Source organism: Vicugna pacos, chromosome 5 (assembly GCF_048564905.1).
Source record: "Vicugna pacos chromosome 5, VicPac4, whole genome shotgun sequence".
Classification (NCBI taxonomy): Eukaryota; Metazoa; Chordata; class Mammalia; order Artiodactyla; family Camelidae; genus Vicugna; species Vicugna pacos.
The window spans coordinates 35,412,488-35,434,683 of record NC_132991.1 but is presented as its reverse complement, the minus strand read 5'-3'; the positions used below and the strand labels follow the sequence as shown (position 1 = coordinate 35,434,683).

Here is a 22,196-nt window from a genome sequence, read left to right as displayed (position 1 = left end):
GAAAAGAGACACATTTGGCTTCTGCCTTGTGTGTTATTTAAGCTCTGAATGGTAAGAAGAGGTCACACAGTTAGGGAACCTTATGCCACTTGTGAAGCCACCTAAAACAACTCCTCTCTATGGTAACCACCATCCAGGTTCCCAAAGAGTGAAAAGGGGACACAAGGCCTGACACAGGTCCCTTATGATGACGTAGTTCAAGCATATGAAAAATAGAGTAATACAATGACCACCCACACACCTACTGCCTAGCTTTCTCAAATTTTAACAGTTTGCCACTGCATTTGCTTCTGATATTTTAAAGGAATAAAACATTCCAGGTACAGTTGTCTGCTGTGTAAATGCCCAACTCTGACCCCACCTCCCTCCTTCCCTCCAGAGAAGTAACCAGTATCCTGAACTTAGTGTTTACCATTCCCAGGTTTATTTGTTGGGCTATTAAAAATATACATCCACCTCTAACTAATGACATAGTTTGGGCTCACAAGTTTAATTTCATGCTGTCCCTATTATTTCTACAATTTGCTTTTTGACTCAATGTTATGTTTTAGGTCCTTTTTTTTAATGATGGCAAAATACACATAACATAAAATTCATCATTTTCTGGGTTAAGTATACAGTTCTGTGGCATTAAGTGCATTCACACTGTTGTGCTCAGTGTTAGGTTTTTGAGGCTTATCCATGGGCACACTCATAGCTCAAGTTTACTCTGTTCTGCTGCTGTGCGTATTGCATTAAGTGCATTTGCTGCAATGTGTTCACCTGCAACTGCAGGCTTCGGGTCATTTCCAGTCCTGAAGCCTTACCAATGTTGCAGCCATGCACATCCTTGCATGCATGTTCTCTATTGAGGATCCATGTGTAAACGTGAAGCCCTGGTAACAGAGGACTGGCATCCTCAACTCTCCCGAGTGTGTCCAAGTCGCTTTCCAAAGTGGTTGTTACTAGTTGCTTTCCTACCAACAGTGTGGGAGTGTGGCACACGCAAACAAAAAAGACAGAAAACAACGCACACACCTTAAATTACTCTTCTGCTCATAAAATTAATACATTATTTGCAAAAGGAAAAGAGGGGATACAGAAAAGCACAATGAAGAAAATAAAGATCACTCATAAACTCACCACTCAGACACAGCTAACGATTCTTGACATTTTGGAAGTCTTCTCTTTTGTCTTTGCCTGCATTTACATATTTTAACATAAGTGGCATCAGATTGTACTTACTACGTGGGTTCAAATTTTTGAATGATTTACTTATGTACAGTCTTATGAAAGCATAAAAATGAAACTGCACTTAGTTATATGTTGAACAAAGGCTTTTGTTGATAAGAATAACATGAAATCAAGGTCATTCTACAAAATTCTGAATCTGTGCTTGCCATACTTAGAGGGTATTAGAGGGTAAAATTAAAGCAAACTTGCTCCCTACTCCCAGCTGCCCCAGAATATCCACAATTACTACATTTTTACCTACTAGGTTACTTTTTTCCCCACTATGAGAATGGTACTTGGTTCCATTTTTACACATTCATGCCATATCTTTAACAGGGCCAACAAATGATTTCTAGTACCTGTTTTCTTATCCCTGGAAGTGCTCTATTGGTGAGGACTCTAACATCTGTGAACAAACTCGGTTTATTCAAATACTGTTCTCCATACTGTAGTGCTCAAAGCTGTGTAATTACCTTTCCCTTCCTAGGAAGGCCCATGGTGTGTGGGGACTCCTGTTTAACTTAGTGACCCATCTACCTGTGGAAGCCTCTTCTACGGCTGTAGGTGGACAGTCTGTTTGTGTCTGTGAGGTTGGCCCAAATTACAGCTATGCTTAAAGGAAGCTCCCCTGGCTTGGATCGCCGCACAGAGTTTAACTAAACCCAGGCATTTTCCACACAGCACAGGCTTTTACATAATTACACAGGGCATCAAAGCACAAGGGCCAAGTAGACTGACAGCTCCTGGACCTAAGAAAATCTGGTAGTGTTATATATTTTAACTTTATGCCTAATTATCTGAAAGAGCCTAAAATATGCTACAAAGGGGCTGCTATTAATTATAGCATAGTTCAGTGTTTTGTTGCCCTTACGGTCTTGAATCTCCAAAAAGTAAACAGAAAAATTTTGAAACAGAAGATTCTGTGGCTCTTGAACAGTTTGGAGACATTTTATTCCTTCATTCAGGGGTTGGCATACTTTTTCTACAGCATTGCCAGATTTAGCAGAAATAAGGACATCCAATTAAATTTGAATTTCAAATAAACAACAAATACTTTTTTATGTTTTGTATGTTCCATGCAATATTTGGGACACATACTAAAAGCTTTGGAAGAATTACTAAAAAATGGAAAAGAGTAGTGTAGAGCAATGGGAATAATGGAAGAGGAAAGTGTGAGATCTTACTTCTATAGGATCTTCAGGGAAGACCTTTTTCAAGCAGTGAGTAAGAATGAAGTAGCAGCCTGAAGGCTGAGAGTTTTCAAGAGGAGTGTGCAAAGGCCCTGAGGCAACATAGTATTCCACGCTCAGTGTGTTAGACAAATTGACAAAAGGCCGGTTGGCCTGATGTGAGCTGTGGTAGAAAGGGATGGAGTGGGAAAGGTGAGCTAAAACCAGACCCCTCAGTCTTGAAGGCCAAGGGAAGTAAGCATGGTGCTGTTCACGGGCAGCAGGCATTTGCAAACACCACTTTTGTTGCTGAGTAGAGAATAGATGTCACAGGTGTATGACAGGTTGAGGACACCATATGAATTATGGGTGTACAGATTTAAAAACATAACACCTTTATTTACCAAATTGCCAGAGCCCTTCCAGGAAGCAACCTCCTGACACCAAGAACAATATAGACCAACGATTCTATATCAGGCATCCTTCAACCTTGGCACTCATTAGACTCCCCTAGGGAGCTTTCTAAAAAACCCAAGGTCCAGACTAGACTCTGATCCAATTAAATCAGTATTTCTGGGGCTGAGACTCAGGCACCAGTGTTTTGTTTTTTTTATAAATGAAGCGTAGCTGATTTACAATGTTAGTTTTAGGTATACAGCAAAGTGATTCAGTTATACGTATACATACATGCATATTTTTCTTTTCAGATTCTTTTCCATTATATGTTATTACAAGAAATTGAATATAGTTCCCTGTGCTATACAGTAGGTCCTTGTTATTTATCTATTTTATTTACAATAATCTGTGTCTGTTAGAGACACCAGGCATAAGTGTTTTTTAAAGTCTCCTCTGGTGTCTCCAATTACCCAGGGAGTCTGTAAAAACACAGACTCTAATTTAGGTCTGGGCTGGGCCCTAAGATTTGCATTTTTTTCTTAATTGAGGTATAATTGAGATATAATGTCATATTAGTTTCAGGTACAACATCATGATTCAACATTTGTATACACTGTGCAAAATTATCACCAGGAAAAGTCTAGTTATCTGTCACCACACATAGTTACAATTTTTTTCTTGTGATAAGAACTTTTAAGATTCACTTTCTTAGCAACTTTCAAATATGCAGTACAGTATTATTAACTATAATCACCATGCTGTACATTACATCCCATGACTTACTTATTTTATAACAAGAAGTTTGTACTTTTTGATTCCTTCACCCATTTTGCCCACCCCTCATCTCCCCTCTCCTCTGGTAACCACCAATCTGTTCTCTGAATCTATGAACTTGGATTTCTTGCTTGTTTGTTTGTTTATTTTGTTTTGATTTGATTTGTTTATTTTTAGATTCCATGTATAAGTGAAATCATATGGTATTTGTCTTTCTCTGTCTGATTTATTTGACTTAGTATAATGCCTTCAAGATCCATCTGTGTTCTTACAAATGTCAAGACTCCTTTCTTTTTTACCCCTGAATACTATGCCATTGTGTGTGTGTGTGTGTGTGTGTGTGTGTGTGTGTATAAATATAAAATATCTTCTTTATCCATCCATTCATTGATGGGCACTTAGGTTGCTTCCACATCTTTGCTATTGTAAATAATGCTCCAGTGAACATGGAGGTGCATGTATCTTTTTGAATTAGTATTTTCATTTTCTTCGGATAAATACCCAGAAGTCGAATTGCTGGATCATATAATAGAAATAAAACCATGCATATATGGTCAATCAATCTGTGATAAAGGAGGCAAGACTATACAATGGGAAAAGGACAGTCTCTTCAATAAATGGTGTTGGGAAAACTGGACAGCCGCACGTGAGAGAATGAAACTAGACTACTATCTCCCACCATACACAAAAATTAACTCAAAATGGATTAAAGACTTGAATGTAAGACCTGAAACCATAAAACTCCTGTAGGAAAACACAGGCAGTGAGCTCCCCTTGACATCAGTCTTGGCAGTGATATTTTTGGATCTGACTCCAGAAGCAAAAGTAGCAAAGGGGAAAATACACAAGTGGGAGTACATCAAACTAAAAAGCTTCTGCACAGCAAGGGAAACTATTAACAAAATGAAAAAGCAACCAGAGAATAGGAGAAAATATTTGCAAGTCATATACCTGATAAACTTAATATACAAAATATATAAAGAATTCATACAACTCAACAGCAAAAAAAAAAAAACCTCAAACAATCTGATTTTAAAATGGACAGAGGACCTGAATAAACATTCTTCCAAAGAAGACACACAGATGGCCAACAGACACAGGAAAAGATGTCGACATCACTAATTATCAGGGAAATGCTAATCTAAACAACAACGAGCTATTATCTCATACCTGTTAGAAACAGCTATCATCAGAAAGACAAGAAATAACAAGTGTTGGCAAGAACGTGGAGAAAAGGGAACCCTCTGTACTGTTGGTGAGAATGTAAACTGGTACAGCCACTATGGAAAAGGGTATGGAGTCTTCTCAAGAAAATAAAAATAAAATTTTACATTTCTCACAAGCTTCCAGATGACGCTGATGCTACTGGTCCACCCGCCACACTTCAAGTAACGAGAGCCATTACCTCTTTAGTAGTCCTTAGCCATACACCTGCTTTCTATTTTCTGGTTCCCTTCCTTGTGTTCCTACTAGTCATCCTTCAAAGTTTCATTACCTGCCATTTGGCCTGCAGAGCACAAAGGCTATACTAGCTACTGAGCCCAACAACTCTTCTCATTTAAAAAGAAGCTTTCCAAAGCTTTGGGACTTGCATTCGCCAGCACAGCTCTGCAATTCCTCTAAAAAGGCAGGATAATTTTATTAAGAGAAGATCTGAATTATCGTCGGGAACAAATTCTCAGGGTAGCCCCTTTGTTCCCTCAGTCTCCATTCTCCAGTGCCTCTCAGTGCACATGTTTGTCACAGAACAGCCACGCACGGTGGGCCCATTCGTCTCCCCTCATCACTCCATGACTGCCGAGCACTGTGTGCTACAGCTTCTAGGCTGACAAGATAATTACATTCCAGGGTAGACGGGAGAGAGCCAGGGAGTGCTCAAAAGTTCCGAAGCCGACTACCTAGTCATTGCTGGTGCAGACTTCAAGATCAAGCACCTGATCTAATTAGCACACTCCCATCGCTGCCTGCCTGCCTGTGGAATGCTGACAATGAAAAGCCTGAAGGCAAAGCAGATATCCTGCAACCCAGAGACAGACATTCATGCTACTTTGTGCCAGAAACAATTACATATTCTTTTTGGAATCTTGGGTGTCCTAGTAACACAGCCAAGCCCAGGGGTAAACTTTTGCATAATACTGGGAGCCCTGCATTCACCAATAATGAACTTCAGAAGCATCGGAATAAAACCTCACAAGAATAAAAGACCTCACGGGAAGAAAGCCTTCTGATTGCCTTCAGAAGGACGTAAGTCAGCCAACGCAGCCAGCCCCTAACTCTGGAAGAAGCACACGGCCTGACAAAAGAGAGCCTTCACCAGCAAAGAGCTGTTTTCCTTTGACCAGATAAGTAGTGCATTACATTCCCTCAGGAAAAAAACAAAAACAAAAAAACTGGGTTTTGCCTCTATGGTTTCTCTACTTCCTACGTTTCTTTCAAGATGTAGCTTTTCAATTTGAAAGTGAGTACAGCCACTACGCTGTCTCTTCCTTTGCTTTGGGTGGGAAAGCGTTCTTTAATCTCTAAGCCCTTGTATATAAGTACAAGGCATTACTATCTTAACTTTCTAATGAGATTCCCCTTTGATGGCTGGTGGCACTTCCACAGCTAGCAGATGGAGCAGACTGAGCACTAGCTTTAAAGTCAAGACCTGTTTCTACCACTTATTAGCTCTGTGACTGGGCAAGGTACTCAGTTCTCCAGCAAAAACCACAGCTTAAAATATTTAGAGGTTAAAGAAATCAAAAGAACCCAAGCAGAATCTAATGGGTTGAATTGCGTCTCTCCCCACAAAAGATATGTTAAAATCCTAACACCTAGTACCTCACAACATGACCTTTGGAAATAGGGCCTTGCAGATGTAATTAGTGAGGTCATACTTGAGCAGGGCAGACCCTTAATCCAATAGGACCAGTGTTCTAAGAAGAGACACAGAAACAGACACAGTAGGGAGAACACCACAGGACCATGGAGGCAGAGATGAGAGCAATGTGTCTATAAGCCAAGGAAAGCTAAGGGTTACTGGCTGTCACCAGAAGCTAGAAAGAGGCAAAGACAGATTCTCCCCTACAGGCTTCAGAGGGAGCAGGAGACACCTTGCTCTCAGACTTCTGGCCTCCAGAACTGTGAGACAATAAATTTCTATTGTTTGAAGCCGCCCAGGGGGTGGTACTCAGTTACAGCAGCCCTAGGAACGAATACATCCAGGTACCTTAGGCTGACTCCTTAACCTCTCTTGGGCTCACCAGCGACGTCACCAGACCAGGATAGCCATTACCAGGCACCCACTGTCAGTGGCCTGGCTAAGATTCTAACCCCAGGGCAGAGCATGGCAGGTGGGTCCAGCTCTACCACTTCCTGGCTGGATGACCTCGGACAAGTTAGCTCAACAATCTGGGCCTTAGTATCTTGGCATAATAATGGATATTACTGTGGATAATAATAGTACGTTAAATAATAGAGTGTCTGTGGAGAATGAAAGCAATGGCGCCGCTGGGCAGGAATGCCAGCTCCTTGTCTACAGTACGGGCTCCTCACAGCATAACAAGTGAGCCACGAGGAACAGAGGAGACAAAGAGCAATGTGATCCCCTCCCCAGCATGCCTGCCGCTTCCCTGAGGCTGCCCCGGAGTTCCTACCACAATAGATGCTCCAGGATCCTGGGGTTTCTGAGAAAGCGAGGGTCAAAAAGAAGGAGGTACTTTGGATGTCAGGGGGCTTGTGAGAGCCTCCCCATCTTGTGGGGGCCTCTGAATTGCTCACTGCCGCTCAGGAGGACTTGGTCCTGGGACCAGCTCCTGAGGAAAGGGAGAGACTAAGAAGGAGGCAGGTTGCACTGTGAGCACCAGGGAGTTTGCCCAGCGTGCACCTCTCTTAGATCCCCCCAAACCCCATAGAAGGAATCCAGGTAGGAACTGAGTACACCTTGTGGCCAAACACCAGAGAGATCCTAGACCATTTCAGAATTACTTGCATTTCGATGTAGGTGACATCTTGATTACCAAGGAGCATCCCTTGAGGACAGCGAGAATGAATGCCTCCCTGTGCATTCGCTCGTCTCAGAACAACCACACACTGTGCGTTGGTTCTGTTGTTTTGAAATATACCTAAGCATGAAATTGCTAGGTCGGGGCGTGCACACAGGGCACTGCCAGTTTTCCCAAGTAGTTGTACTAATTCAGACTCCCGCTGGAAGTGTGTGAGGGGGTCGTCGGTCTTTTCAATTCTAGCCATTGTAGTGGGTGCACACTGGCATCTCACTGTGGTTTTAATTTCTATTTCTCTAATGATTAATGATGTTGTATACTTTTCACATACTCTTTTGCCATTTCCAGATCCATTTTTGTCAAGATGTCTTTTCCTTGTTGATATGTAGGAGTTGTTTGGACAATCAGGTGCCAAATCAGATTATGTGTTACAGATATTTTCTCCCACTCATTGGGCTCTTCTCACTCTCTTAAAGGCATCTTTTCAGAACAAAAATTCTTAATTTTATCTATCAGTCTTTCCTTTATAGGTAGTGCTTTGGTGTCCTACCTAAGTCACTTTTGTTACCCCTAAGGCAACGAAGATATCTCCCCTGACTCCTATAGTGATAAAAGTCAAAGTAGTGGGTAGGCTGTTAGAGGAGGAGCAATGACTGGGAGGCAGTAGAAGGGAGGATTCTAGGAGGCTGATTATGTTCTATTTCTTCATCTTGGTTACACTTGCTTGTTTACTATTTAAATATTTAATGAACTGTATACTTAATCCTCGTGCATTGTGCATATGTGTTATACTGTCCTTAAAGTTGAGAGAGAGAATGAGAGAAAAAGAGAGAGAGAATGCACAAACAGGAGCCACTAAGAAATACAAGATAATGATCAAAAAATACTGTGAAAGATTAGAGAAAATATTTAGGAACAGATTATATAAGATCATAGGTTCTCAATCTATACAAGCCAAGATTTTAATAAATGCATTTTAGCAAAAAGACATTTAGTAAGTATAGTATTTTTTTTTTTGGTACGATATTTATTTATTTATTTTTAACATTTTTTTTTTATGAGTTATAGTCATTTTACAATGTTGTGTCAAATTCCAGGGTAGAGCACAATTTTTCAGTTATACATGAACATACATATATATTCATTGTCACTTTTTTTTCGCTGTGAGCTACCACAAAATCTTGTATATATTTCCCTGTGCTATACAGTATAATCTTGTTTATGTATTCTACATTTTGAAATCCCAGTCTGTCCCTTCTCACTCCCTGCCCTCTTGGCAACAACAGGCTTGTATTCTATGCCTATGAGTCTGTTTCTGTTTTGTATTTATATTTTGGTTTTTTTTTAGATTTTACATATGAGTGATCTCATATGGTATTTTTCTTTCTCTTTCTGGCTTACTTCATTTAGAATGACATTCTCCAGGAACATCCATGTTGCTGCAAATGGCATTATGTTGTTGGTTTTTATGGCTGAATGGTATTCCATTGTATAAATATACCACATCTTCTTTATCCACTCATCTGTTGGTGGACATTTAGGCTGTTTCCATGTCTTGGCTGTTGTAAATAGTGCTGCTATGAACACTGGGGTGCAGGTGTATTTTTGAAGTAGGGTTCCTTCTGGATATATGCCTAGGAGCAGGATTACTGGGTCATACGGTAAATCTATTCCTAGTCTTTTGAGGAATCTCCATACTGTTTTCCACAATGGCTGCACCAAACTGCATTCCCACCAGTGTAGGAGGGTTCCCCTTTCTCCACAGCCTCTCCAGCATTTGTCATTTGTGGACTTTTGAATGATGGCCATTCTGACTGGTGTGAGGTCATTCTGACTGGTGTGAGGTGATACCTCATTGTAGTTTTGATTTGCATTTCCCTGATAATTAGTGATACTGAGCATTTTTTCATGTGCTTATTGATCACTTGTATTTCTTCCTTGAAGAATTGCTTGTTTAGGTCTTTAGTACATATAGTTGAAGAACAAGAGCAGTGATGTTGGCTAATAGCATCAGACTGAAAATAGAAGTGCTGAGCATTAAACCCCTCTGTATTCATGAGGCTCCACAGAAAGAGTTAAGCAAACACAGAGCCTAAAGAGAAGCAGTAGGTTGCTCTAAATATTTGGTTTTATCTATTCTTATTTAAAATGCTACTAGCAGACATATGGCAAGACAATTTCTGATTTCCCACCCTCTGATGAGGACAATGGGCGGTGTGGTCTGTATAAAATGGTGGCTGATGACTCTGAGGTGGTGAGGGGTCCATGAGAATACAGCAGAAAGGTCACAAGAGTAGGACATAAGGGTCCAGGAGAGTCACCATCCAAGGCAAAAACCCAATCATGATGCCCAGCCAGGAGTCAGCTAATAAAACACTGTATCACAGGACATAGCCAGGCTCTGAATCTGAAGGTGACCCAAGTGCAGTCACAGCAGGAATGAAGGCCATATCAGTAGCCATCTCTTCTGTGTGTTAGAATAGCAAGATAGCACCAAAGGCAGCCAAGGGTCTGCCAAGGTCCTTAGCCTGAGTCTCTCTGAAGAGAAAAACAACCAGCAGCCTAGCTGGGGTGGCAGGTGTGTGTCTGTGGTTCCTCTGCCCACAGCCAAGCAGGACTGCACATCTGATGGCTGGTTCTGGCAGCCAGAAACCCCGAGGCCCCGAATTTAGAGATACACTTGGAGACGAGCCCAGAGTGTGCAGGTGTGAATTCAGGCACTTTCCTCTAAAGCCGTTGACGCCTGCCCACTAAATGACCCCCCTCCCCCATTTCTTATTCTCTACCCTGGACAAACAAGAGACTTCCAGAGAGCAAATGCAGACTGCTGGACAAATAAGAAATCTTTTTTTGAGATTGGGGCAGAATGAACAAAAAAATAGGGCTCGATGGCTATTTACAATAGTCAAGACATGGAAGCAACCCTAAATGTCCATTGACAGATGATTGGATAAAGAAAAATTGATATACATATACAATGGAATATTACTCGACCATAAAAAGGAATGAAATAAAGCCACGTGCAGCAACGCGGATGGACCTAGAGATTATCATATTAAGTGAAATCCAACAGAGAAACATAAATATCCTATAATTTCACTATATGTGGAATCTAAAAAAATGACACAAATGAACTTATTTACAAACCAGAAACCAACTCACAGACATAGAAAACAAACTTGTAGCTACCAAAGGGAGGGAGTTGGGAAGGGATAAATTAGGAGTTTGGGATTTGCAGATACTAACTACTATATACAAAATAAATAAACAAAAAGTTCCTACTGTATAGCACCAGGAACTGTATTCAACAGCTTATAATAACCAATAATAACCAAGAAAAAAATACATATATAACTGAATCACTGTACTGCACACCAGAAACTAACACAACAGTGTAAATCAACTATTCTTCAATTAAAAAAAAAATAGGGCTTGATGAAAGAAGTTTAAAAAAGAACTAAGGCAAGCAGAAAAAGCCAACCTTGCAAACATGAGTGAGAAAAGCAACCTCAGGAACTCCTGGGTGGCATGGTGGGGAGGAAGGGAGAAAGTCCATAATTAGGATAATCCATGGACAGATAACAGGGAATCAAGCACAAGAAATTCAAGCCCGAGCATAGGAGTTTACATCTCTAAGCAGCTCATGCAGCATCGCGTTTTCAGAGTTCACCATTGCTAATAGCCAAGAATTCTCTTTTACAGTCACACTGCTATAATTTATCACATTCAGGCATGCAAAATCATCCTTTTTCTAACATTAAACATGTTTAATCAGGACAATTTATAATAGCACTTTAGGGCTTTAATGAAAGAAAGGCATTTGACATATGATATTCACAGTAATCATAATACTGCAAGATTTAAAGTATAATTTTTTACAGTGTTAGATCAGGACGCCAAATTGTCCATGTTTTCAGTCAGTTATTTGCAATGCTTTGGGGGGGAATCAGCATCCAGAAATTAATTAATAGTCTTCATCTCCACAATGATCAGTGCTATCCCTGGGTACTGCTGCTGGCTGCCAGCTCCTTTATACCCTCGCTCTAGTGGCAATCAGCAAATGTGATTAATGTTAAACCACTTGTCCTAATAGCCAAATGCCAAATGTCATACCACATTCAGGATCGTAATTACGCTTTAGGAAGTAGATGGATTTGGCTTTGTTAACCAAGAATTAACCCAAAATCTGGAGGCCACTTGAACTACTGCTTCTGGCAAATACCCGTTATATCTCGGCCTTGAGGGTACCAAGACATTTTTCAAGGATAGCAGTTTCATGCAAAGCTAAGGGCCATGAAATTCTTTCTCAAAAGCATCTAAACCTTTCTTTGTCAAGCACTAAACGTTCCCTCCGCCTTCTCTTCTGGGACCAGTTGAATTTACACACATTCCAGCTCCACTGAGTGAAATTCAAGTTCCCATTTAGGTATTTGCTGTTAACCACAGGTCTCATGCTTCATGGCCCTTTTGACGTGTGTTTATTTGAAAAAGTAAGTCTATGAACCGGTGCCTTCCTTGTGTTTGACAAGTTCTACCTGACTCAGGGAAACAGAGGGGAACTCACCTTCAACAGTGATGGGGGACAAGGCACACAGTAATGGGAGGAATGCTACCCAAATTACTACCACAGCCCCTTCGATAATAAGAGACAGTGTCAAGGCAAACAGACAAGTGACCCTTTTTTAAGAGTTCAGATTTGCGTCAACTTCAAAATTACACACAATCATGACAGTGAAACATTACAAGTAGAACTTCACAAAGCCCCAAAATTAAAACCAAAGTCCATTTTTCCATGTAAGAGGTGTAGAAGGTTTGGAGTTAGCCCAGGTACCCACTTCTAACAAGTGCCCGGGACCACCCAGAACATGTTGGTGTTCCAACATCACCCTGGCTTCATTTGTTCCTCTGTTTGGTTCCCCTTGTCCTGACTGACTGACTTAGTGTCATGATTATAATGAATTCTAATTTAGTTTTGTGCATTTCTAAACTACTTCAATCTTCTTTGGAATAAGATGGGATATCATTATGTTTGAACTATAGGAGATACCCTAAATTCTTCACTCAAGGCTTACTTCTCTTTCTTTTATCTACAATTGTAATAAATTCAGTCATCTGATTTCACAACACACAGCAACTTAGACGAGCACCGCTGACAAAACAAGTGATTGTCTCCTCCTGATGTAGCACAGCACATGAAGCCTGCTTAATAGATGTTGCTGAATGCAACAAGAAATGAACACATGAGTGAACTGATAGGCAAATGATACCTTACAGCTTAACAGGGAGAAGATAGAAACTATTTTAAAAACAAATAAAACAAAAGCATAGCAGTTGGGGTTCATTTGGTATGGGTGTGATCTATCTGTAGATTTTAGAAGATTTGATGAGTATAGAGTTATAGTTAATATTGGTAAGTGTGACTACTTCTTCAAAAAATAAGTCGTTATGCTTGAATGTCTTTATTTCAGAAGACAAGAATGTGTGTGTACTATACACTTTAGAAGAGTTCTTGTTTGAAAATAAAGTTTTAAAACATAAAACTTAAGGAAGGGCTAATTTTCAGCTGTCTAGAAAATTGCCTTCTTTGCAATGCTTCACTCCTTGGCCATGTTTGATACCTGAAGGGATGGACTAATACTGTGAGTTCTTCTCTGATGGGAACAACATCTCAGGGGAAGGAGTGTAGGGGGAGAATGCAGATGGTTCAGAACTAGGCTCTGATTCAGTCAATTGTAATGAGTGGGGAGTGATTCCAATCAACGCCAGTACCATGCTGACATTCCTAAAAGAGTAGTCATTACCACTAGGAAAAGGGGAGTTGACGGCAAGCATCCAAACAATTCACTCCTTTGCTTCACCAAGCAACTGACTGACAAGATCTCTGGACTGAATGACTTGTAGGGTGACCTGATGACAGTTAGGGACTTCCGTGCACCAAACCTTGGTTTCTGCAATGCCACAAAAGATAAAAGACCGTTCCTAGTGGTATGCTCAGAACTTTTGGACAAAGGATGTTCCATGACTGGAAGATGTTATCTAAGTGTTATTTCTATTTGAGACTTGACTCCGGTCATGATATAAATGACAGCCCTAGACTAAGGCAACCACAGACACTAGATTTCTCCAGCGGTGACTCTGACCATTTCATTTCCCACTTAAGCGCAGGAAGCAGCACAAGGCCGAGCTACAATTTCAGGAGAAACACCCGTTTATTATCAGGAGCCTGTTTCTCCTGGCCACTTAAACAGAGGCCATCTCATCCAGCAGGTTGAACCCCACCTTTAATGCTTCTCAATTACAAGTGAGCAAAGATTGACTTACTCTCATTTGTTTACAGAATTACGCAAAACTCATTCCTGGAGCTACAGTAGGAGTACTTCAGAAGGACTCAGGAAACATTCTCCAGCTGATCATCTCGGCTTATGAAGTATGGTATTTTACAGTTGACTTTTTTTTTTTTGCATTTTTTGGTGTTTAAAAACTAAGATATGTTTTAGGCAATTAAATGTGCTCTTCTTTTTTTTTGGTAGAGGCAGTGCTTATCCAAAGAAAATCTCTCTGCATTAATGTAGCCAAAACATAAATTTCGTTCACTTTATTTGCAGATATTCTTCCTAGAAGGTGGGGCAGAAGGTAGAAAAATCATAAACCTGATCATAAAGTTGAGGTTGTTTTGAACAGCAATAACCCACAGCAGTGCTGTCACCTGCAAAATTTTAATTCTACTGAAAAGGCTTCATGAGTCATACAATTCAGCTCCACACTTCTCTGCCTGAAAAAAAGTGGTTTAAATTGCCAATGAGTAACAGAGCTATGAGAACTAACTCCACAGGCTTAATGAGACTACATCATACCTCAAGGGAAAAACACCAAAGCACACCAGGAACACTTTGTAGAGTCTCTGCTTTGGGAACCAGGGAAATTTTCCATTGGTTTTATGTCAATTTTTTTTTTTTGGCCTGACTTTGTAAATTAGTGCCTGAGGAGAGAATTTTTCCTTAAGATACATACCTACTGGGTTGCTACGTTTTCTTTATTTTCATTTCGTAACTCAATCAACGGTTGGTAGTTGCCAACTTTAAAAAAACATTTGGTTCCTAAATATCATTATCACCCCCCCACTTTGCTTTTACTTAAAAAGGAAAGAGTACCCACACACCTACACACACATACACACAAAGATGAAGATGAAGCTCTAATTAGGACAGGAATGAACAAATACATTTTTAAAAAGCAATAAAGCTCTAACAGTTGCTCTAAACAGCAGTTACATAATACGTGAATGAAATTCTAATTTTTGATGTTTTAAAATTACAAATAAATGACCATATGCACTATATGCTGGTACTTAGTATAAACTGAAGCAGTGTTCCTTGACATTTCAGAATCTTCTGGGAGGCTTTTTAAAAATATGTGTGTCCAGATTCCTCTTACAGATGTCTTAGGAGAACTTTAAGGGAAGGAAGAGCTACATATTTTGCAAAAACCTCCCCAGTGATTTTGACATCACCCCACCAATTCTGAAACTCACCTTAACAGCCAAAAGCAAGTTGTTTTTGCTCAAATACATTTCCTCAAATAATAAAATACAGGTGGTCCATTAAAATTATAGGATGAGGGTTTCTTTCACTCACATCTTCAGAAACTTCAGTTTTCTTAGCTTACATCAAAAATTAATCACCACACTACTTCATGCTTGAAATTTGTCCAGACAGGAAAGCTTGTCAACAAAATACTATAAAAACCTTCCTCCCTCTTATGCAGTAAAATTTTAGTATGTAGAATCAAGTAAAATCACATGGCAAATCTTCACTGAATTAGAACACACTCAATTTTCTTTAACTCCGTATTGTCAAAAGTGCTGGCCACTAACATCTTCAAAGAAATTAAGCAAATTAGAAAACAGTGAATTGTCAAAAATAATGCCACCTCCTGTCTGACCAGCCCTGTTTGTGCCCCCACTTGTTCTTTCAGAGTTTACCTCTCACTTTATGGCCCCAAATCATTCATATAATTTACAGAGTAGTTGAAATCAAGGCATCAAACATTTGAAGTGAATCTTGTGTCTTTATTTTACTGTCTCAAAAATATGAAATGTTTATTCTCCTTTTATCAAAGGAGTTATTGAAACTCTGTGAGTCACTGGGTGAGATATGCAACAGATCTTGGAACTAGTTCAAATTAGTTTTCTATTCTGTTATTTTTAAATGTATCCTAAAAGGACTTTGAAATATCCATAGACTGGATATTTTTATATAAATATAAAAATAAATATATATATATATATAAGTATATATAAATAAAAAGAGAGAAGGAAAGAGACTATATTGAGAGAAAATACAAAATGCTTCTGACTTACAGTGGGACAGAGGCAAACAATTTGTGTTTATAATTAGTGACTACAAACTTCAGCTCAGTATTTTACAGCGCCATATTGACATTTAAAAAAAAGTTAAATACTGGAAGTGTGTTTATCTGGACATCAGTCACTAATTTCCTTCCTTCCTTAACCATATAATAAAAGTTGCTGAAATATCAGTGCTCCCAAGGGTAAGCTCTTCTACTGACATTTACTCTCCAGAAGGGAAGTGACTTATTTTGTTTTGTTTTGCCTGGTTCATAGTAGATACTCAATAAATGAATGAATGATATGATGAAATATACAAACAAACAGTGATGTCCTTTTCATTCACATTAAAATATTTCTGGTGAAATTTGCAATATGATACTCTAATTATATCGATGCTGAGATTTCCTTCATTCGAGTTAGATTATGTCATCCACTACTCCTAATTGCTGTCATCTATAGCCTTTCAGGTCATATCCCTCTTTTCTCATTTAGTTCACTGTGCCATTGACTCCAACACCGCTCCTGTCTTAATTCTGGATGATTTCAGCCTAAGAGTGTGTGTGTGTGTGTGTGTGTGTGTGTGTGTGTATCCTTCCCATATCCTAGCCTCTCTCAGTTTCTTGAACTCTGCTTCTAAAATGATCTTGTTCCCTTCCCACTTAATTACCTTCTCATACCTTCACTCTCTTGTCATACCTTAAACCTTATCATTGCCAATAAACTCCTTCATAATCTCAATTGCGTGCAATCCATTCTCTGATCACCACTTCCAATTTTTTCAGCTCACTCCTGCTAGTTCCTCTAATATTTCTTCCAACTCATCAAGATCTCCAGTTAATTGACCCTACCCCCTCTTTACAGCTCCTCATCCCCTTGATGTCCTCTCTCACCTGGCCCCCCAGCTTACATTCAATCATTGTGGCCACTCCTTAGACACACTGTCAACTCCCCTTCACCTTGTCAGTCCTTTGAGGTTGTTGGCCAACAGTGGTTCTGTTAAAATTCAATTGTCCACTCACTCTGCAAAGCTGAATGGGAATGGGAAAAACATACAATTATGCTACCTGCTCTCACTTTAAATTCATGATCATGGACCTCAAGCAGACCCTCGGTGCTGCCCAGCAACCATATTATATTTCTCTAGCAGACATTCAAGTGGAGCTATCTAGGAGTTGGTTGATGTGTTAGGTGGCAATTCAGGAGAATAACCTGGACTCTCCCAAACATACTTTGCCAATAGTTTTTTGCTTCTCAACTGACGGTAATTCCATCCTTCATTTGCTTGGCCAAAAAGCTTGGAATGATCCTTGACTCTCCTTTTTCTCTTACACTGTACATTTAGTCCATCAGAAAATTTTATTGGCTGTGTTCTCAAATTTATTTAGAATTTGATCTAGTCACTGCCTCCAATGTCCTCATGTTAGTTGGAGCCACCATCTTCATTCACTGAATTATTGAAAAAGCCTCCTAAGTGCTGTTTTTCCTATGTTCTGTATTCAACAAAACAGCTAGAATTTTCTTTAAAAATATTGTCAACTCCTATCACTCTTTTGTAAATAGTCCTAGTTTTTTCTCAATTTATGTAGAGTAAAAACCGAATTCTTTTTTTTAATTGAAGTATAGTTGATTTACAATATTGTACTAGTTTCAGGTGTAAGCAAAGTGATTGAGATATATGTATATATATTTTTTCAGATTCTTTTCCATCATTGGATAGTACATGATATTGAATATAGTTCCCTGTGTTATACAATAAATCCTTGTTGCTTATCTATTTAATACATTTTAGAGTGTACCTGTCAATCCCATGCTTGTAATTTATCCCCCCCTCTTCCCGTTTGGTAACCAAGTGTGTTTTCTATGTCTGAGTCTATTCCTGTTTTTGTAAATAAGTTCCTTCGCATTATGTTTTTAGATTCCACATATAAGTGATTTCATATATTTGTCTTTCTCTGTCTGACTTCACTCAGTATGATCATTTCTAGATTCATCCATGTTGATACAAGTGGCATTATTTTAGGCTTTTTAAGGCTGAGTAGTATACACACACACACACACACACACACACCACATCTTCTTTATCCAATCATCTGTTGATGGACATTTAAGTTGCTCCCATGTCTTGGCTATTGTAAATAGTGTTTCTATGTACACTGGGGTGCATGTGTATTTTCAAATTAGTTTTCATCTTTTCTGGATATATGCCCAAGAGTAGGATTGTTGGATCATAAGGTAAGTCTATTTTTAGTTTTTTAAGGAACCTCCATACTGTCCTCCATAGTGGCTGCACCACTTTACATTCTCACCAACAGTGTAGAAGTGTTCCCTTTTCTCCACACTCTCTCCAGCACTTATTATTTGTAGACTTTTTGATGATAAAAGCCAAATTCTTTATAATGGCCTACTGGGACCCTACCAGATCTGTTCCCCTCCAGCCTGTTACCTCTGACTTCACCCCTGTTACTCTCCTCTAACTCTCTCTGCTTCAGTACAGCAACCCTGCCCTTCTTGCTGTTCTGTTCCCAGAAAATGCCAGCCAGACATGGTCCTGCCCTAGGGCTACACTCTTTTCACACATACCAGCATGGCTAATTTCCCCTCACTTTCTTGAAATGTCACCTTCTTAATGAATCCCACTCTACTTTTTAAGAATTGCAGCCTGTACCCCCTGCCCACAATCTCTTAATCTTCATTATTCCACCTTAACTTTTTTCCATAGCATTCATCACCTTCTGGGTGCTATGTAATTTTCATATTTATTATGTGGTTTCCTCTCTGTGTTCCCACACTGGAATGTAAACTCAGTCAAGGGCTCAGCCATTTTAGTGGTTTTTGTTTCCCAAGCACCCAGAACAGTGTCTAGTACAAAATGGACACCCAGGAAGTATTTTCTGAATGAATAAACTGATAATGTAACTACTTGCAATAAAACAGTTTTAAAGAGTAAATTCTAATGCTAAATTGGCAGAATTTGAACTCTTAAGACATGTTAGGCATCATCTTCAGGACTGAGAAATGACACTTCCATCTCTGATGAAGACCACATTCTGAAAAGTGGATCTGTGTCCATCTACGGAAGAAGGGCAAATTAAAAGGCAGGGAAGAGAAGTGACTTAGAATTTACAGTCAGCAACTTAGAAGTAGGAGGAAGGCAGGGTCATCTTACCATGCAGTTGACAAAATCGTATTTCAGGAAAATGAGAAGCTGAATATGCCTTTAAAATTCTATTAAGGAAACGGGTATAGGGACTTAAATCCTTTTAGATGAAGTGTAAATTAATTCATAATATTTTACAGTTTGTTTTTATTCTGTTTTTTAAAAAGTAATTTGGCTTTGTCCCCCAAATACAGACTTTTCTTTGCTAAAAGAAAGAGGAGAAGAAAGTCTGAAGAATAACATTAGCTTTTGCCCAGACAGACAGCTCTTCCTTCCTCTTTCCTTAACATTCTTCCTCCTGGAAAACATTGCCTTCACCTCCCCCTCTGCCACACCCCACGTGCCCCCAGACCAAGTCTTCCTCTCTTCCACCTTCATTGTGTACACCAGCCCCACCCCCTAGTCCCTGATCCTCACGCCTCGGGCCAGGGAGAATGCAGCAACACACCTGTTCCTTGATTCATCTTCCTACCCCCACTTCTAGCCTATCCTGCACAAGCCTTCCAGACCACCTTCCCGCAGCTGTGTTTTCTAGTCAATTGGGCACCTGCTTAAAAGCTTCAGGAAATGTTTCCCACAGGTCTGAACTCATCTCTGCCAGCCTCGGGGCTCTTTGTTGCCTTGTGTCTCTCAGGACAGTAGGGGTGCAGGCTTGGTCTGAGCCCCTCTTATCTCCGCTCTATACCACTCCTGGCACTGGGCTTTCTCTCTGCTAGTCCCCTCTCCTAAAATATCACTGTCATTCACTCCACACATCTCAATCCAAACCAGCCCCTAAGGACTGTCTTCTAATACTTCTGCCTTCACTGACCACCCTCTTTTCTGAACTCTCTCAAACCCTTATGTATTACACTTTTTTTTCTAATTTAATGGTATATTAACTGACATTGTATGTTAAATGCTTTACTTGGTTCCATCTTGGCTTTTCCCAGGAAGGTGATCAACTTGAGGGCAGAAATCCAGCCTTGTACTCATTCCCCCAGATCTAGCTCTATACTGAATGTACGATAGGGACTCTATAAATTCCAGCATTGATTTCAAGGCACAGTTTCTCCCACATTTTAACATCTCTAAAATTGGGATACATTTTATAATTAATCATGTCTTACTGATGCTTTCAGTAGAGTGAAGTCATGATGTAGATTTCACTGCCTGAACATGTATAAACTTGGCAGTAACTGTGTATGTTATTGGCACTTCAGTTCACTAAGTGTACAGTTGGTATTGTAAGTGTTGAGTATAACTGCCATTTTTAAATATCTTCCAAGTTTGTACTAGGATTCGGTATTGAAATGGAAAGCTATTGTATATGCAGAAGTATACCCAAATAGAACAATAGGGAAGCAAATACTGACATCAGTGAAACAGATATTCATTGTTGGAGGAATGACTCAATTCTGAATTCCTTACAAAGCAACAACCAGCTGCTTTATGGGACCCAAAAATGATGGTACTTAAGATACAAATAAAGGAAACTGTTATACATTTATTTACTGAGATGCCAGCAAAAGAATTGTCTTTAATGTGCCAAGCAATGCAATTCAGGAATGGAGAAGTTTGCCAAACCCTCAGAATGGATAAAATAGTTTTTAAAGCAATGATAGACTGATGGGATTGATTCATATGTTGTGCAAAACAAACTTGAGGTATTCTGTCATAGCTTAATTGTCATAAAATAATGGTGTCTCTTATCATTGATGGCGTCTTAGATTCGATAAAATACAGTGAAGTGTGTGTGTGTATTGCTTGCCTTCCTGCTTGATTGGTGATATGGTGAATTTCTTTTAGACCCAATTTAATTTTATTCATTTGTTGTTTAATGAACATGAATCACAGATTCTTCTTTTCTGGTTCTATTTTTTGGTTGTGACTTCGTTCAACTCTTTATGTCTTTATGAAGGAACTGCGGTCCGAGGTGGAGCTGGAAGTGTTAGGAGACACAGAAGGACTCAACCTGTCATTCACAGCCATCTGCAACAACAGCACCCCCGTTCCACACCAAAAGAAATGCTCGCACATGAAGGTGGGAGACACAGTAAGTAGATGGCCAATAGATCATCTGAAAAAACGTTCAGGTCATCAGTCCAAAGTTACCTTGGTACACTGAAGTTGGACTTCTTTCAAGAATTTCAAAAGCGATTTTCAAAGATTCTCTAATAGATGCTTTTGGCAAACCTGATCCCCACACAGCTTTGTTTCCTCCTAGGCATTTTGGTGGCTGGAAGAAGATAATTAGTATTTTCTTTTCCAGGCTTCATTCAATGTGACCGTGAGTATACCAAACTGTGAGAGAAGAAGCAGGAACATTATCATAAAACCCGTGGGGCTGGGGGATGCCCTAGAAATACTTGTCAGTCCGGAATGCAGCTGTGACTGTCAGAAGGAAGTGGAAGTGAACAGCTCCAGATGCAACAACGGGAACGGCGCCTTCCAGTGTGGGGTGTGTGTCTGCAACCCCGGCCACATGGGTCCTCACTGCGAGTGTGGGGAGGACACTCTGAGCACAGACTCCTGCAGGGAGGCCCCGGAACATCCCTCGTGCAGCGGAAGAGGGGACTGCTACTGTGGGCAGTGCATCTGCCACTTGTCTCCCTATGGAAACATTTATGGGCCTTACTGCCAGTGTGACAATTTCTCCTGCGTGAGACACAAAGGGCTGCTCTGTGGAGGTAAGCGATGTCCAGATTCACCTTACACTGCGACTGTGCGGGTATCAAGGAGGGCTGTGCTTCCTTTGTGCCTTCCACAATTACCTGGGCACAGTAGGTGCTCAATAAATGAGCTGATCAGCTGAGTGGGTTCACCTTTAGACCTAAGGTAACTAATCTTCTCTTGTATTTTTTCTGGCTCTGACATCCCTTAGAGGGGAGATCTCTGCCAGCTGAACTTACATCTCTATTATTATTTTCCTAAGAGCAAGTAGGTAAAAGATGAAAATGCTTTGCCTTTGGTTATTACCCAGACTCCACAAAACTGCATGTAACCAGAACTCCATTATCTTCCAGACTTTTCTGGATCAGGCCCCTGGTATCTGATCCAACTCTTAAATGCCTATTACTTTGGAAAGATAAAAAGCTAGGCTGCTTAAGGAGCGTACTGCAAAGGACAAGGAACACAGAAATACCAGATGGACTTTCAGGAACTTCATTCATCCC

General features: G+C 40.0%; 1 protein-coding gene across 2 annotated transcripts in view; it reads left to right on the top strand.

Annotated features, from left to right (window-relative positions):
• ITGB6 (integrin subunit beta 6) overlaps positions 1 to 22,196 on the top strand; it is a 70,778-nt gene that overhangs the window by 22,483 nt on the left and 26,099 nt on the right. For both annotated transcript variants that reach the window (XM_031678441.2, XM_072961044.1), the window contains 3 exons: positions 13,872 to 13,961; positions 20,942 to 21,076; positions 21,293 to 21,710. In XM_031678441.2, the coding sequence (XP_031534301.1) occupies positions 13,872 to 13,961; positions 20,942 to 21,076; positions 21,293 to 21,710 (643 nt within the window). The remainder of the gene's footprint in view (positions 1 to 13,871; positions 13,962 to 20,941; positions 21,077 to 21,292; positions 21,711 to 22,196) is intronic.